This window comes from Balaenoptera musculus, chromosome 12 (assembly GCF_009873245.2).
Source record: "Balaenoptera musculus isolate JJ_BM4_2016_0621 chromosome 12, mBalMus1.pri.v3, whole genome shotgun sequence".
NCBI classification, from domain to species: domain Eukaryota; kingdom Metazoa; phylum Chordata; class Mammalia; order Artiodactyla; family Balaenopteridae; genus Balaenoptera; species Balaenoptera musculus.
The window spans coordinates 82,888,299-82,906,010 of record NC_045796.1 but is presented as its reverse complement, the minus strand read 5'-3'; the positions used below and the strand labels follow the sequence as shown (position 1 = coordinate 82,906,010).

General features: G+C 39.0%; 1 protein-coding gene across 23 annotated transcripts in view; it reads left to right on the top strand.

The window, feature by feature from the left end:
• RIMS1 (regulating synaptic membrane exocytosis 1) overlaps positions 1-17,712 on the top strand; it is a 474,848-nt gene that overhangs the window by 239,927 nt on the left and 217,209 nt on the right. For 17 of the 23 annotated variants that reach the window (XM_036871544.1, XM_036871559.1, XM_036871558.1 and 14 more), the window contains exons 5-6: positions 12,529-12,869; positions 16,458-17,320. In XM_036871544.1, coding sequence (XP_036727439.1) covers positions 12,529-12,869; positions 16,458-17,320 — 1,204 coding nt within the window. Of the gene's footprint in view, positions 1-12,528; positions 12,870-16,457; positions 17,321-17,712 lie in introns of those variants that run through there. The other 6 variants (XM_036871585.1, XM_036871583.1, XM_036871577.1 and 3 more) reach the window with 1 other exon arrangement.

The following is a 17,712-nucleotide window of genomic DNA, read 5'->3' as shown; positions in this document are numbered from 1 at the left end:
TTTAGTGTAGAGCTTTTATGCATATAGTTGCTAAATTTATCCTTAAGGATTAAAGTTTATTTTTGTATGTTGAATTTGTGACCTGCTACAAGATATTAGTTCCAGCAGTGTTTTGTAGATTCTTTAGGAATTCCTATATATACTATTATGACTTCTGGACATAAGGATACATTTACTTTTTCCTTTCCAAAATTTATATTTTATTTCTTTTTGCCTTATTGTATTTGCTATGATCTCTATTACAATGGTTAATAGTGGTGTTGAGAACAGAAATCCTTGCTTTGCTGTCGATCTTAGGTAGAAAACATTTGACTTTCACAATAAATGTACTGTTAGTGGTAGGTTTCCTGTATATTTGATAAACTTTTTCTTAAATCTTTTTGCTTCTATGTTTTTGAGGGATAATGATTTTTAACTTTATTTTCCTACAGGAAGGTTTTCTTGTATCAGGAATTTAGTTTCAAGGCTAAGCTGACCTGATAAAAGGAGTTCAGAAGTGGAAGTGGTCAATCTTCCTCTTTGTTAGTAAAAAAAAGTCCATGTTATATTGATATCATTTTGATATCTTTAAATATGTTTAAAAGAATTTTCCAGTAAAGATATCTGGTTTTGACATTTTCATTGTACCTTGTCTTTTAATTATGAATTCAACCTCTTTATTAGTTATGGGGCAATTGATGTTTTCTATTTCTTCCTGTGTCAGTTTTGGTAGTTTGAATTTTAATGGAATTTCTCTAATCCATGTTAATTAACTTATTGGCATAAAGTTCTTCATAATATTCCCTTATTTATCTTTTTAATGAGTCTAGGATCTGTGGTGCTGTCCCCTCTTTTGGTAATTCTATTTTCGGTTATTTTTCTTAATCAGTCAAGTGGGATGTTCATCAATTTTATTAGTCCCTCCAAAAAGCCAGTTTCTTTTATTTTTTTTTAAGTGTTTAAGTGGGTCTCAGTGCAATTTATTTTGTTTCCCTTACATGAAAACAGTCCACATTTTAAATGCATAGCTCTCCATTTAGACACATTTGAAATAGAAGCTGCTCCCTGAAATGAATGTTACAGCTTTTCTTTTTTATTTTAATTTAATTTTTAAATTTATTTTTAAAATTTTTTCTACTATTTTTCAAATTCTTTTCCCATTTAGATTATTACAGAGTATTGAGCAGAGTTCCCAGTGCTATACAGTAGGTCCTTGTTGGCTATCTGTTTTAAATATAGCAGTGTGTACATGTTAATCCCAAACTCCCACTCTATCCCTTGCCCTCACCCTTCCCCCCTGGTAACTATAAGTTCATTCTCTAAGTCTGTGAGTCTGTTTCTGTTTTGTGAATAAGTTCATTTGTATCATTTTTTTAAGATTCCACATATAAGAGATATCATAACCCAGTTTCTGATTTCATTGATCTTATCTGGGTTTTATTGAGTTTTAAATTTTATATTTAACTGATTTCCACTCTAATCTCTATTGTTTTCTTCTTTATTCTATATTTCATTATTCTTGTTAATTAATTTTATTAATTTTGTCTGTTTTAATGTGAAAACTTAGATCATTGATTTTATAATTGTTTCTTTTGGAATGGAGTGTTTAAAGCTATAATTTTCTAAAAAGGACTTTAGCCATGTCTCAGAAATTTTAATAAGTTGTATTTTATTATCATTCAGATCAAAACAAACATTTTAATTTCTGTTGTGATTTATTCTTTGACCTTCGCATATTTAGATACTTGTTGCTTAATTTCCAAAATTAGGCTATTCCCAGAGTTTTTGTTAGTGTTTTCTAATTTTATTTGGGTACAATATAAAATTCAAATTCTATTATATTTTATCTCATTCATTTAAATTTATATTTTTCATGTTTTATAATGCAAATACTGTGTTAATCTAGGAGGCATGAATATAACTTATTAAACAAATACCCATTTATTGTATAAGCTTCAAAAATATTTTGTTAAAGGAGTTGTGATCTCTCATGGAGCCCGTTGGAGGAAGAGATGCAGAAGAGCAAGAACTTAGGCAGCTCCATGGGTTTAGGGATAAAATTCACAAACAGAAAGAATACTTTACCAAAGAGATTGAAACTCTAAAAAAGAACCAAACAGAAATTTGGGAGCTGAAGACCTCAAAAAAGGAGATAAAGAATGCATTAAAAGCATTGGAAATAGAGCAGACCAGATGGAAGAATTAGCAAGCTGAAAGATTGAAATCTAGAAATGATATGTGTAGATGAAGAAAGAGAATTAAGATTTTTAAAAAAGGAGAAATTCTGCAAGACTATCCAACTCTATTAGGAAGTGCAACATTAGGATAATGGGTATCCCAGAAGGAGAATAAAGAAAGACAGGAGCAGAGAGTTTACTTAAAGAAATAATAGCTAAGAACTTCCCAAATCTGGGGAAGGAACTGGATGTACAAGTCCATGAATCTAAGAGAACAACTAATTATCTCAATGCAAAAAGACCTTTTCCAAGGCACATTATATTAAAACTATTGAAAGTCAATGACAAAGAAAGAATTTTAAAACAGCCAGGGAAAAAATGATCGTCACCTGCAAAGAAACCTGCCCTTAGGCTACAGCAGATTTCTCAACAGAAACTCTATAGGCCAAGACAGAGTGGAATGACATTCTCAAAATACTGAAAGATAAAAACTGTCAGCCAAGAATACTCTATCCAGGAAAGCTACTCTTCATAAAGGTACCCTTAAGAAGGAGAAATAAAGGCTTTCCCAGACAAACAGAAGCTGAGGGAGTTCATCACCACTAGACGTGCTTTACAAGAGATGCTGGAAGGAGCTCTTCTTCCCGAAAGGAAAAAGCAAAAGTATACAAAACTTTGAGTAAGGTGATAAATCGGCAGGCAAAATCAGAAAATTACAACTCTATATCAGAATATGTTGTTAAGCAATTAATTATAGCATAAAGTTTAAAGGGAAAAAAGCAATAAATATAATTATAGCTACTTCAATTTGGTAACAAACTTACAATATAAAATGGGATACTTTGAGACAACAAAAACATAAAAGGGGAAGAAGAAAAGGATGAGATCCATATAGGCAAATGAAAATGAGATGCTATCAGTAGGAAAAGGACGACTTTATCTATGAGATGTTTTATAGAAATCTCATGGTAACGACAAAACATAAATCCAGAGCAGAGAGAGAAAACACTAAAAAAGGGGAAACTGAAAAAAATCATAGAAAATCACCAAATTAAAATGGCAGACAAAAAACAGAAGGAAAAAGAATCAATGGAGGTATAGAGCAAACAGAAAGGGAAAAAAAATGGCAATACTAAGTTCTCATTTCATAATCACCTTAAATATAAATGGATTGAATTCACCAGTCAGAAGGCACAGAGTGGCTGGATGGATTAAAAAACAAGATTGAACTATAGCTCTAAAGACAAACATAAGCTCAAAAAGAATGGATGAAAGATGATATGCTAAGCAAATGGCAGCCAAAAGAAAGTGGAAGTAGACATACTTATACCAGAGAAGACAGTCTTCAAGCCAAAAAAATGTAACTAGAGAAAAAGATGGACATTACATAAGGATAAAGGGGACATTTCATCAAGAAGACATAACTATGATTAGTATATATGCACCTAGTATAGGATCACCATTACCTCAACGGATAGATCATCCAGATAGAAAGTTAACAAAGAGACAGAGGGCTAAAATGAAACATTAGACAGGATGAACTTCATAGATTTATACAAAACATTCCATCCAAATGCAACAGAATACACATTCCTTTAATGTACACAAGGAACATTCTTAAGGATAGAGCATATTTTGGGACACAAAACAAGTCCCAATAAATTTAAGAAGATTGAAATTATATCCAGAATCTTTTCTTATCACAAAGTTATGAAACTAGCAATCAGCTACAAGAAGAAAGCTGGAAAATCACAGAAATGTGCAAACTAAACAACATGCTACTGAACAACTATTGGGTCAAAAAAGAAATCAAAGGATGTGGAGAAAAGGGAACCCTCATGCATTGCTGGTGAGAATGTAAATTGGTGCAGCCACTGTGGAGAACAGTATAGCGGTTCCCCCCAAAATTAAGACTAGCACTACTACATGATCCAGCTATTCCACTTCTGAGCATTTATTCAAAGATTACAAAACAAAACACTAATTTGAAAAAATACAGGCACCCTTATGTTCATCATAACATTATTTACAATAGTCAAGATATGGAAAAAATCTAAGTGCCTGTCAACAGAAGAATGTATAAAGGAGATGTGTTTTGAGTATATAGAATAGAATATTACTCATTCATTTAAAAAGATGAAATTTTGCCATTCATGACTACACGGATTGACCTTGAAGGCATTATACTAAGTGAAATAAGTCAGATGAAGAAAGACAAATAACATATGATTTCACTCACAAGTGCAATATAAATCGAAGAAACAAACAAAATAAATGAACAAACCAAACAAAAAGAAGCCCAAAGGTACAGAGAACAAGTATTGGTTACCAGAGGGAAAGGGGGTTAGGGGGTCAATTCTATGGTGACACATGGACACTAAGTCCTTGGTGGTGAGCATGCAGTCATGTATACAGAAGTCAAAATATAATACTGTACACACAAAACTTATATAGTGTTATAAACCAATAAAATTAAAAGTACTTTAATATTACCTGTGAATTTCCATAATGCCAGCTATCTATTGACCAGGTAATATCTAAAATAGGAGTCATTTTACTCACAGTAGAATATTTTATGAGACTTTATATACTTTCTGTCACTAGAAACAATAAATTTGAACTTACTTGTGAATTCTCACACATAGTACCTCGATACTTTCCTTGCAAACAACAGATAAGTTTCTGCTCCTTAAATTAAGGTTACGACAATAATAGTTGCCACAATTTATTAAATGTCAATAAAGTTATTGAATGCCAGAAAAAAATATGAGTCAGGACATAGAAAATAAAGATAGTGCATGTTTGGATGCTACTGAAACACAAAGACTAGATAAATAAATACAACTCGGTCCTGTGCTGTATATGAAGAGATGCACCACCAACAAAATGACACAAAAAGATAAACTAAAGGGGTTAGAACCCATATCTGGCAAAGATGAACCTAAAGAGAGCAAAAAGAGCAGCATGAGAATTCAATTCAAAAAGGTTCTGCAACTGAGCTCCTGCATTTAATTCTCAACACAGGGACTAGAAGGATCCTATTAAAGCATAAAACACGTTAGGTCGTTTCTCTGCTCAAAACCTTCCAAGAGTAAATAAATAAATAAATAAATAAATAAATAAATAAATAAATAAATCCTTCCCTCTACTTAAAAAAAAAACAAAAAAAAACCTTCCAAGAGCTTCCATCACTCTCATCATGAAAGTCAGTCTTTGCTGTGACTCACGAAGACCTACTCAGTCTGACCCCTGTTGCTTTGTGAACCCACCACATTGCGCCACCTTCACTGCCTCGGCCCCAGCTGTTCCTTGAAACCAGCAGGCGTACCCCTCTTCAAAATCTTCTTCACTTGCTGTTCTTACAGCCTGACATACTCAGACACCCTCTCTCAGTGAAATGTTCCCTGACCAGCCAGTTTGAAGGTGAACCCCACTCATTGACACACAGAATGCCTGTTCTTATTTTTTCTACAGCACTTCTCACTATCCAGCACGCCTCGTATATTTACTATTTTGTTCTGTTTTTGTCTGTTTTCTTCACTGGAACATAAACTCCACAGGCAAGATTTTTGTCATTTTGTTCACTGATATATCCCCAGAGCCTAGAACAATGCCTAGCACATAACAGAAATATTTGTTTAAATCAGAAATCTGTGCAGAGTATGGCACTTCATACAGAAAATAAAGAATAATTTAATTTAATTGAAGACATGTCTTCAGTGAGTTTTTGTATATGTACTGAGTGCTTTCTGTGTGCTAAACATGGTTGCATATATTCTCTCACTCACTTAATCCTGACAGAGCCTGTGAAATCGACATTACTATTATTTTCCCTATTTTACGAATGAGTGAACTGAAACATAGAGAGATGGTGTGACTTCCTCATTACCAGAGCAGGAAGGTGGGACAGTCCACCCCCAGTTCTGTTCTTTTCATCGTGTTCAGTGTTCAATGACATGCTGTGACCTACACAGAATCAAGATAAGAAAAATGTTTGACTTTTACACAGACAAGAGCAATGAGAGACACACCATCAGACAGCCTGTGTGAAAGCATCTCAAGGTGTAGGAACTGTATAATGTAATGCAGCTGATGTGGTTGAATTACGTTCACATTTATACGTCTGTATCTCTGTAGGAACAGAATTTATCTTGCTGGCTTTGTATGCAGCTGAAAGCCCCTAAAAGATTTTATATGTATGATTAGTAAAGTAATGATGATGGTAATGATTAGTTATTAGTAATAATTAGGCATTATCATGTTATTAGTGCCTCATAAGCACTTACTATCTGTCAGGATCTGTGCTGAGCGATTCAGATAAATTATGTCATTAATGCCCAAAACATCTCAGTGAGTTAGGAGCTGTTAACATCCTCAGTTTACTGATGATGGCACTGATTCAGGGAGGGGGCCTGAGTAAATAGCAAATAAGTGGTGGATCTGAGATTAGAACCTGTGCTGTTTAACTCTAGACACATAGTCTTCTTTGAAGTTCAGCCGTGTGACGAAGGATTATCCAGTAAATCATGTTGAGATAGTTAGCTATGAGGGAAAAAAAAACCCACTTTAGATCCCTATCTCTTGTCACACATCAGAGTAAATTCTGAGGGACCAAGGAGTAAATTGTAAAATGTTCAACCGTATTAATAGTCAATAAAAATAAAAGCGAATATTTATCAAAGCGTTTTCTGGGCTAAAGTACAACAGAAGAATTGCCAAGGAAGAGCACAATAGATTAGACTGTATAAAATGAAAAACCATTTTATTGACAAAGAGAAAAATAATTGAAATGACAAGTAACAATATGAAAACTCTTTCTCTCAAAGAGCTAAATCAATTAAAACGGGTAGGAAAATAGTATTAATTCAATTGATAAAGACACAAAAGGCTGGGGCAGTTAATATCCTAATGAACATCTGGAAAACACTGGGAAAAACGTTCATTCTCATTAGTACAACTGAAATGAACAGAAGTAATAAAATTATCAATAAATGGCAGTAAATGATCATGGTATGCCATTCTACTTTTAATCATATATTATGAGTATAGTTGAGAGGTAAATATACCACTAGACATCAAACCGCATATACCTGTCTATGTAACTATGTATATGTGGATAAAAATGAAATAAAAAGAAGAAAGCATTATATCAATATCAAAAATAAGAATCCTCTGCAAGTATATTCTTTCCCAACTGCAAGTCTATTCACGAGAGGCAAAGTACAACCGAGCATCTAAGTTCAGGGCTAGTAAACGCTGCTCCCAGCCGTGTAGTATACTCTTGCTGTGACAGAGAAGGATAAGGTTCATTTAGACACCCCTCTGTCCTTCCACCTAATCATTAGTTCATTTCCTCCACCAGGCACATCTGCAACTTGAAATAATACAGTTCTTATCCATCATAGAGCTGAGTGGTGGGCTTAGATTATGCATGATATTCTAGGGGGCCAATACATTGTTCCACTTGGTGTAGACTGTTCCTACCTTCAGATGCAAATGGGTTCTTCTTTTAGCCAGCTAAGTTTCTTTATGTAAACTACACTGTGCATTCCATGAGGTCCTTTGTTGCGGTTGCTGTTGTTTTCTCAGATATTTTATTCTCACTCCTGAAATCCCCATTCCAGGAGCCTCATCCTCTTGCTCCAAGTTTTGTTTTGTTTTTTTTAACATCTTTATTGGAGTATAATTGCTTTACAATGGTGTGTTAGTTTCTGCTGTATAACAAAGTGAATCAGCTATACATATACATACATCCCCATATCTCCTCCCTCTTGCGTCTCCCTGCCACCCTCCCTATCCCACCCCTCTAGGTGGTCACAAAGCACTATTGCTCCAAGATTCTTTCTGAGCTTCCAGAAAGGGCTGTTCATGCTGGGACTTCCCTTCACTGCTCTTTCTGCAAACGACCATTTGCTCTTAGATCTCATTTCCTCCTCTTTCTTGGAAGACTTTGTTTTGCTAAGGAAGGCTATGTGAGTGGTAAATTTTCCAAGTTCTTCCAAATGCTGAAAATACTGCTTACTGCTTTTACACTTGATTGATGAATTGCTTATCTATAGAATTGCAGGCTCCAATGTTTTCCCCAAGAACATTGAAGGTATTTCTCCCTGTCTTCAAACATTCAATATTGCTGATGAGAAATCTGATCTATTCTATTTGAGAGGGATCTGACTTTTTCTTTCTGGAAGCTTTTAGGATCTTCTCTTTATCTTTGGTGTATTGAAATTTTATAGCAATATTGTCTCCTTGTGGTTTCTTTTTCCATTCTTTTTGTTAAAATGCAGTGACTTTTTCCACTCTGGGAATTTGCCTCCTATTATTTTTGCAAAATTCACTCTCCACTATGTTCTGTTCTCTCTTTTTGGAACTAGCTGGACTTTGTCTCATATTTTTTTATCTCTTGACTTTTTAATAAATTCCTTCTTTGAAATTCGTTTTTTGTTGTTGACAATCTTAGTATTGTTTTTCAAGAGCTCTTTTTGTTCTGGTATCTGAAAACTAATTAGAGACCATTTTAAATTTTCTTTTCTATTCTTGGAATTATCCCTTACTTTTCCAAAATCAGTTCTCCTTTACATTTATCTTGGCCTTTCTCTTTAATGTTCTAGGTTTTTGGGGTTTTTTAAAATGATTTATTAACTATCCATAGGGGGAAAAAGGCACAAAGACAAAAACAAGGCATTAGAAAGGTTGATTGGGACTTCTCAGAGTGTGCTTGTATGTGCTTATGTGGAGGTGTTTTTGAATGGACAGTTATGACTTTCTTAGATGCCTTTTGGCGATTATTTAGGTGAGATCTCATTATGTTAACTTAAATCTGAAACATTGACGAGAGTGAGAGTACACTGTCTGGGGGCATTATTAAATCATCAGATCTTAAAATCCAGAGCTGATATTGTCAGGTTTTTGGTTACAATTTGGCAAAACCCTTTTGGGAGGCTATTTTGCAAAATAGACAAAGAATCCTAAACTATTGTATAGTGCTTGTAGCAGAAGAACCTTAAAAGCACTCTAAAATTTTACCCAGTAATCTGATTTTTCTGATACATTCTAAAAAATAAATGACTTTAAATAGGAAAACAGTTTGATCAACACTTTTTTACTGCAGAGTGCTGTATTAATGTGAAAGAATGTAAGCAGTTTAAGGGTTAGACTAATGGTATACAGTGTCTATAGAATATTTTGTAATATTAAAATGTTTTAGAAACATTTAAAATCCATAGAAATATTTATGCTGTAATATTAAGTGAGTAAATAGAATGCCAAGTTACAGTGTAATTTGTTTTAAATTTGCATAGAAAAACTAAACTGAAATCTTAATAGTGGGACAGTGGGATTGGGGTGCTTTACTCTTTAAAAAGAAACAATTTATATCATATTTTATATTTCAGAAATCCATATTATGTATTTAATAAAATTCCAAAAGGAAAAAATAAACCTATGAAATAGCAACAACAATAACAAAAGACTAGGAGAAACACACACACACACACACACACACACACAGACATACACACACAGACACACACACACACACACACTCACACACACACACACACACACACACACATCAAAACAAGCACCAAAGAGAACTCACTCATTTTCATCTCCTCTGTCATCAACTATTTTCCACTGTCTCATCTACTATGAGACAGTGGAAACCTATCTCACACACATAACTGTGTTGTTTCTCAGCAACGAATTAGCTCATTTTTATACATGTCTGCAATGTTTGATACGAAATGTGTTGAAAGGTATGACTAATATTCTATTGTAATCTCATATATTTTTTTACATCTCATATAAGCAATTTCTTTTTCATTTGTAAACTTTGTGGCAAGACTAATTTATATGACTAATAATGGATAGTGGGAGATAGTATTTCAATAAAAATATTTTAACTTTTTTACAGTTAATTTTGCTTTCAAATTGGCAGATAGGTTGAGCACACTTATAATTAATTTTTAAATACAAATCTAAAAATATTACGGTGCACAAAAAAATAATACATAGGAAAATTTGGAATTAAACAATAGTTTTCCTAAGTGTTAAAATTCTACCAAAATTAATGAAATATCACAGATTTAAAATGAATAATATTAAATGTATTAATTAAAACAGCTGCTTCTACTTAACTACTAATTGTAACCTTTTGAATAAATTAAAAATGAAATTAAGTGAATTGTAAAATTTAACTAAAATTTAATTTAATTACAATTTAATTGTAATTTTAACTTATTAAAATAAATAATAACTATATTTTGTTTGCTTTTATCAATTCTGTAGCACATATTCAAAACTTGTAACATATTCAAAACATGGAACCTGCACAAATCTGGCAATTACTTTCTATTGATCCATTTTTATAGCATTTAAAAATGTGAAACAATCAAGCTAAGATTGTGATAACTTTCTAGAAAATATGCAGATGTGCATATTTTCTGCTTTTTTCTGCCTCTTTATTCAGCTTAATTCCATTTTGGAACTTTTGTAATAATTGTAAATTTTGTTGTGTTCTGTATGGTTTTGAAGGAAATTCATATTTATCCTAAATACACTTTAATATTTTTGTAGAAAAGGACTTAATTTGATAATGAGTAGTATTTTACTTATTCTTAGTGTAATAAATAAAAATTTAATGTCTACTTAGTTAATGTCTACTTAGTTTCTGTAAAATAGTCAAAGTTTCATACCAATCTCCTTGAACTCCATGAATTCAGACCTTCTCATCACTGTCTTGTCAACCAAAGAGTCAGCCAAAGAGGAAGCACATCACCTGTCCCCATCCAGGGTCTGGGCGGAGGAGACTCAGTGTCACTGTTGATGGAAGTTCTGGTCCTAGGGTATCGCCATCTTTGATACGTCCACTTTCAATCAATCAGGACTTCTGAGGGACCTTATTAATGACATCTAAGAGATGGTGGTATTAATACATTGTGCACAGTATAGCCATATTCGGCATGTTAAATTGAAGTTCCATTCCATAGATCCTGTATTCTGATACAGGCGTATACAATGCATTGTTCATCTTGTTAAATGGGAAGTCTGTGATCTAATACATTGTGCAGATGCTATAATTAACTGCTTTTGTGGACCGAGTTGTCTTCGTTTCATAACCCGAGGAAGTGTAGAGGAATGAGTTAAGCATAATCAATCGTAAACATTTTATAGCAAATATCTCTGCTGGTCTTAGTTTTCAAAATTCATTTGAATTTCCTTGCTTGGAAGGGAGCAGTTCTTAACAGTTCATCTGCAATATTTTCCTTTTTAAAAATATTTTTTCTCCGCCTTTTTCTTATTCTCACTTTAGCTTTTATTTTGTCTTGTAAACAATAGCAAATGTTAGTTTTCTTTGTATCCGTCTGAATGTTTTCAGTAGTACATTTTCTTCTTTTTGCCAACTAAACAATGCTTCTTCTTTTCCTCTTTTATATTGTTTCTCACTTAATGTGTCTAGGATTTATTCATCCTTACGTGATATGTTTCCACAATTGTTGACTGAGTCAGTATTAGTGAAAATGAGGACCTAGAGTTTGGTAATCAGCCTTTCCTGGAGGTGCTGTTTCTGAAATGCAAAGGAAAAACTGAAGTGCGATCCAAGAAAAGTCACTGAGGCGGGCGTTGCTGTTATTATTGTATTATTCATTATCTCTGTTACCATGATTGTCCCCATTATTACATTCGTTGTAAGTGTCACCACGAGGAGAGCAGCTATACAGATTTATTTTAAGTGGTGATAACATCTTATAATTTATCAGCAGATGTGTTTCCAAATGATGGCTCCGAAATAGCTCTTATAGCTGAGGTTAGTTGGTTGCTGGTAAACTAGAGAGAATATACAGCCTGACCTTTTCTTTTGTGCCTACCTTTTCTTCTTTGTTCCGCGTGAATATCTTGTCATATTGATTTTAATAATGGATGGTTTTTGAGAAGATAGATCCCTCTAAATCCTATGACACACTGAGGTTTACGTACATAAATATTAATTCTATGGTGCCCTACAACATTTTTCTGATCAATCGACTACCCCGCTTAGACCATTTTTACTAAGCTATTTTAAATGAAACTTCAAAGTCAGTCATTCAAAATGTGATGGATACGTGGTAATATGCAACTCAGAATCATAGTGTTATAAATGCCGAGCAAAACTCTGTCCTGGTTACCAGAATTCTATGATTTCAGATGCTTCTCAGTCCAGGTATTCATATACTTGACGGTGACTTGTGCAAAGATCATTTTCATGAGAAGTGTACAAGGATAAATATAAAGATGGCAGCCATTCTTTCTTCCTTAAGGGATATTTTAGTGTGATGAAAATAAATAATTTCCAAATAGCACAGAAAATTTATATCGTTCTCTCTTCTTCAAATAGGTGATGTGGGTATGCAATTTGTGTCGAAAGCAACAAGAAATCTTAACCAAATCTGGGGCGTGGTTCTTCGGAAGTGGCCCTCAGCAGCCAAGTCAGGATGGAACCCTCAGCGATACAGCTACAGGCGCTGGTTCTGAGGCCCCGAGAGAAAAGAAATCCCGGCTGCAGGAGCGATCTAGGTCTCAGACCCCCCTGAGCACAGCCGCTGCCTCTTCCCAGGACCAGGTTCCCCACGGCGTGCCGCCCGACAGGAGCAAGGGGGCCGAGCCCTCGCAGCAAGGCGGGAGGCCTGAGCAGAAGCAGGTTTCTTTCAGGTCCAGAAGTGAGCCTCCCAGAGACAGGTAAGAGGCCGTCAGCCCTTAAGCAAAAGGCAAAGTCTTAGATGGAGAGCAAAGCCATCTGCAAGAATTTAACTGCTAGGATATGTGGAAGGGGTACTTCTCAGGCCCACGAGGAAGGCAACATTGGGCCTGGGCTATCTCTGTCTAGAACGTATCCTTCCTTAGGAGACCTTTGCTGAGAAGCTTGTCTTTCATGCACGGATGTAAACAAGTCATCTGACTCAGTCACTCACCTGCACTACTAACTTCCAACCCTGAACTGAGAACAGCTCTTGGACCATTTATTTTCTGTTTGAGTGAGTCCTGTAGTTGAAAGTGTGCTCTGAGAGAAGAGGGTGGGGAACTGACCCACTGGAGGGTGTGTGGGTGCATCAGCAAAGCCTTCCTAGAGGACATTTCTTTTACGCTGAACTTTCAAGGTGACTAGAGATGAGCCAGGTGAAGGGTGGGAAGGGTGCTCCAGGTAAGGGTGCTGGCACCTGGCCGGAAGGAACAAGGCCGGTGGGACAACCCAAAAGATGCTATGGGCTACAGGGTGAGTGGCAGAGAAGGGGAGCGAGTGGGGAAGAGGTGACTGGTAAGGTCTGAGTGCTCAGGTCACACTGGGCCTTTTAGCCAGGTTAAATTTCATAGACTTTATCTTAGAAATAATGGAAAGCCTCGGAGGATTGTAAGCCTGGGCTAACATGATCAGATTATTTATTTCAATTTGTCGATTGAGTCATTCATTCAAAACAGTGGCTTTATGACCAGACAGGATGCCGTGCACTAGGCGACAGTGCTGGCGTGGAGGACGTGGCCCTTTTCTTCCCGAGGCTGTGAGTTTGGGGGACCTGATGGTTAGCACCAGGCGTGGCTGCTTTTTGTCTGTGTGACCCTTATTTATTCCACTGGGTGGGAGGGTAGGATCCAAGGAAGACTTCTGCTATCTTTTTCAAACAAAACCCACACAGTTAAGATCAAAGACTTCAAAGCTGAACAGGTCTGGGTTCCAGGCCTGGCTCTGCCACGAGGGGTCACAGGCACCTTGCAGGGGCTGAATGAGCACATGTGCTCAGCAGCTGGCCCTTGGGTGGCCTCCAGTGAAGGCAGCCAGTAGCCGCCGTGTGTTTACCATCAGTGAACACTGCCAGGAGCCAGAGGGCATAAAGATGCTTCGTACAGGGTCCCTTTTCTCACAGATCCTGGGGAAGAGACCACACCATCTCCGAGAGAAGACAGAGCCCCAGGCAGTGAACTGGCCCAGAAAGGTGATGCGATCAGAGCTAGAAAATACAAACACGAGTCCTTTGGGAGCCACAGGAAAGAGGAGTGTCTTCTGAATTAAGGTTTATAGGACACCCAGGAAATGTGTGGTGGGCAGACGGAACAGGAAAGGCCATGACAGGAAGGATACAAGAGCCACCTCAGTGATGGCAGGACTCACAGAACTGCTGACAAACTGTTATGAGTTAAGGGGAGATGAAGATATCGAAGGGGCAGTTCAGGATTGCTCAGAAAAAAATGATTTCTTTTAAAGAAGAGGAAGAACTTGGGGCTGTAAATTTTCTAAAGAGAAAATATGAGTTCTGTTTCTGATAGAGGGTGAAAAGCTACAAAGAATTTAAGAGTAAGGACCAGGAAGAGGCTTTCTGATGCAATTTGAAAAAGACTGATAAGGGCAAATAGCCTTTCTGATTATATAAATACTTAAGAAAACAATGAGGACGTGGGGCTGGAGGAAAAGGCAAGGAGAGCCGGGTACCAGTCAGGGTTGGCCTGCTTCAGAGAGAGAAGGAAGACAGAAGGAATGGCCGTCTGTTTAAACTACTGAAGAACTCTTGATCCTATTTTGTACACTCCTCAGGAGCTAGTGGGAATGGAACAATTAAGGTAGAGGTGAGAAAAGGCCTATTCAGCGAAGCAAAGAATCAGAGAAACTGGAGAAGTCCCATTTGCATAACACTTTATCTTTTCATAAAGCATTTTCACAAATGGTGTCTCCTTTAATCCTCACACAAACTCTGCAAGGTAAGTGTCATTTATCAGCATTTCAGAAAAAAAAAATGTAAACTGACTCAATAGAAACTTCCAACAAGCACAGCAATGCCTTAATGAGCTACTAAAAGTTTGCAGTGCATTCATCACTCTTATGAAAACTCTATTTGATAATGATGGACTGTATTCACAGTAGACCCCTTACACTGGAAAACAGCAGTGCTACGTTTGCAATTTCTCCCTCCCTGAAAACCCCTTCCACTTCAAAGGGCCGAGTGATCTAAATGCCTCAAGCAGCATCGGCCATGCTTCTATTTTGCTTTTTTGTGCCACTGGAAACCCTTTGCCCTTTCTTTCCATCATCACCAGACCCTCCTCAAACTGACCCCACAGCTTAACAACTACTACTTTGGAAAACCACAATAGAAACTGCCCTACTTTTTCCCATCTTGTATATTATTCTCAAATTTTGTTCATGAAGTCTGCTTTTGGACTTCCAATCAAACAATGTTCTCTCCAGAAAGCCCTCTCTATGGACCTCGGGATTCCAAAAAGAGCCTTGGTTGCCCCCCATTTTAGTTGCATAGTACAGCATAAAGTGCCTGAATGCTTAGCTGAGGTATCCCCTTTTTGTAACTTCTGGGGTCGATGCTGGAACTTTCCTAAATCAGATGAACTCCAGTGTAGAGAAGGGCTGGAAGGGGTATCTTAAACAGTACAGCTTAAAGATTCAGACTGCCAAACCCTCTTCCGTTACTTTATCCTTGCCAGTGCCTCCCAGAGGATGGAGAGAAAAGCAGGACACAAAACGGGTTTCTTTTTTCACATTCTTTTCCATTAGAGTTTATTACAGGTTATTGAATACAGTTCCCTGTGCTATACATTTTGGACTGTTTTCTGAAATGAGGGAGAAGGCCAGGGATGGGGGGAGGGAGGAAAAATGAAAAATTATTTCAAAAATTTCAAGATTTCTATTATATTTGCCTGGGGAAGGTAAAATGAAGGCTAAGGTTCAGCCATTTATTTTTCCTAGCCGTCTCCCTAAAAAGTGGTGGGGTGCACATAATCTCATAAAAAGTACTTTCGTTCTACTATTGAAGAAGTGCTGTTAGAGTTGATTTCTGAAACGGGCACACTTGGATTCACGTTTCTTTAAAAGTTTCAGTTATAATAAGAGATTGTTAATACATGTTGCCCAAATATATATCATGTATATATTTCGTTTTGAACTGATATGTATTACCGTTTGCTCCTCGATTATTACCTATATTATTTTTATCGAGAACATTTTAAAGTCTTTGATTCACAAAGGTTCATAAAACTTGTTCATTTACTGAATTAATTTATTGATTTTTAAAATGATGTAGTTAATTTATAGAGAATTTAAAATCTGAAAGCCAGTTGTGAAGGCCCAGAATATGCTGTGAGGCAAAGGAGCCTTATTTAGAAAGCTACTCAGATATACAGGTTTGATGTAGTTCTTTTATCATCTCGCTTTTTAATTAGACATCGAAGTATAAATAATTATTTCCAAGGATGCTTCTGGGGTCTGGTCTTCGCCTTGAGTTTTACACGCTGCTCTCCTTCTCGACGTTCCTTTGTGCATCACAGGAAGAAGACCCCAGGGCTCGCCGAGCAGAATGGCAAAGGCGCCCCGAAGGTCGATCGGAAACGCGCGCCCAGGTCCTCTGCGCAGCCCGCGGAGGGGCCCACGGAAGAACGGGAGCGCAAGGAAAGGCGGGAAAGCCGAAGGCTCGAGAAAGGCCGATCCCAGGACTACCCCGACGTGCCAGAGAAACGCGAGAACGGCCCGGCGGTGGAGGCCGAGAAGCAGAGGAAGGAGGAGGAGTACCAGACCCGGTACCGCAGCGATCCGAACCTGGCGCGGTACCCGGTCAAGCCGCCGCCCGAGGAGCAGCAGATGCGCATGCACGCGCGGGTGTCCCGCGCCAGGCACGAGCGGCGCCACAGCGACGTGGCCCTGCCGCGCACCGAGGCGGCAGCTGGGCCCGAGGGCAGGCCCGGCCCGCGCGCGCCCAACGCCGCCCGGGGCTCGCCGCCCGCCTCGCCGCGCGCCTACTCGGCCGAGAGGACCGCGGAGGCCCGGGCGCCGGGCGCCCAGCCGCTCGCCGAGCCCAGCCCGCCGGCGACCCGGCCCGGCCCGGGCCCCGCCGACGCCCCGGAGCCTAGGGCCCCGGAGCCGCTCCGGAAGCAGAGCCGCCTGGACCCCGGCGCGGCCGTCCTCGTGCGCAAGGCCAAGCGCGAGAAGGTGGAGACCATGCTGCGTAACGACTCGCTCAGCTCCGACCAGTCCGAGTCCGTGCGGCCGTCTCCGCCCAAGCCGCATCGCGCCAAGAGGGGCGGCAAGCGGCGCCAGATGTCGGTGAGCAGCTCGGAGGAGGAGGGCGTGTCCACGCCGGAGTACACGAGCTGCGAGGACGTGGAGCTGGAGAGCGAGAGCGTCAGCGAGAAGGGTGAGCGGCGCCGCGCGGGTTCGCGCGCGTGCGGGCCTGGAAGCGCGGGTGTGGGGATCCGAGGTGAGCGCGCGGAGCTGGGGGCGCGTGTACCGGGATCCGAGGCGCGCGTGCGGGCCTGGGGTAGCGTGTGCCGGGTAGGCGCGAGCGGGGGGCTCGGGGGCGCGTGTGCCGGGATCCGAGGCGGGCGTGCGGGGCTCGGGACGTGTGTGCTGGGATCCGAGGCGCGCATGCGGGCCTGGGGGCGTGTGTGCCGGGATCCTAGGCGCGAGCGGGGGGCTCGGGGGCGCGTGTACCGGGATCCGAGGCGCGCGTGCGGGCCTGGGGGAGTGTGTGCCGGGATCCTAGGCGCGAGCGGGGGGCTCGGGGGCGCGTGTGCCGGGACCCGAGGC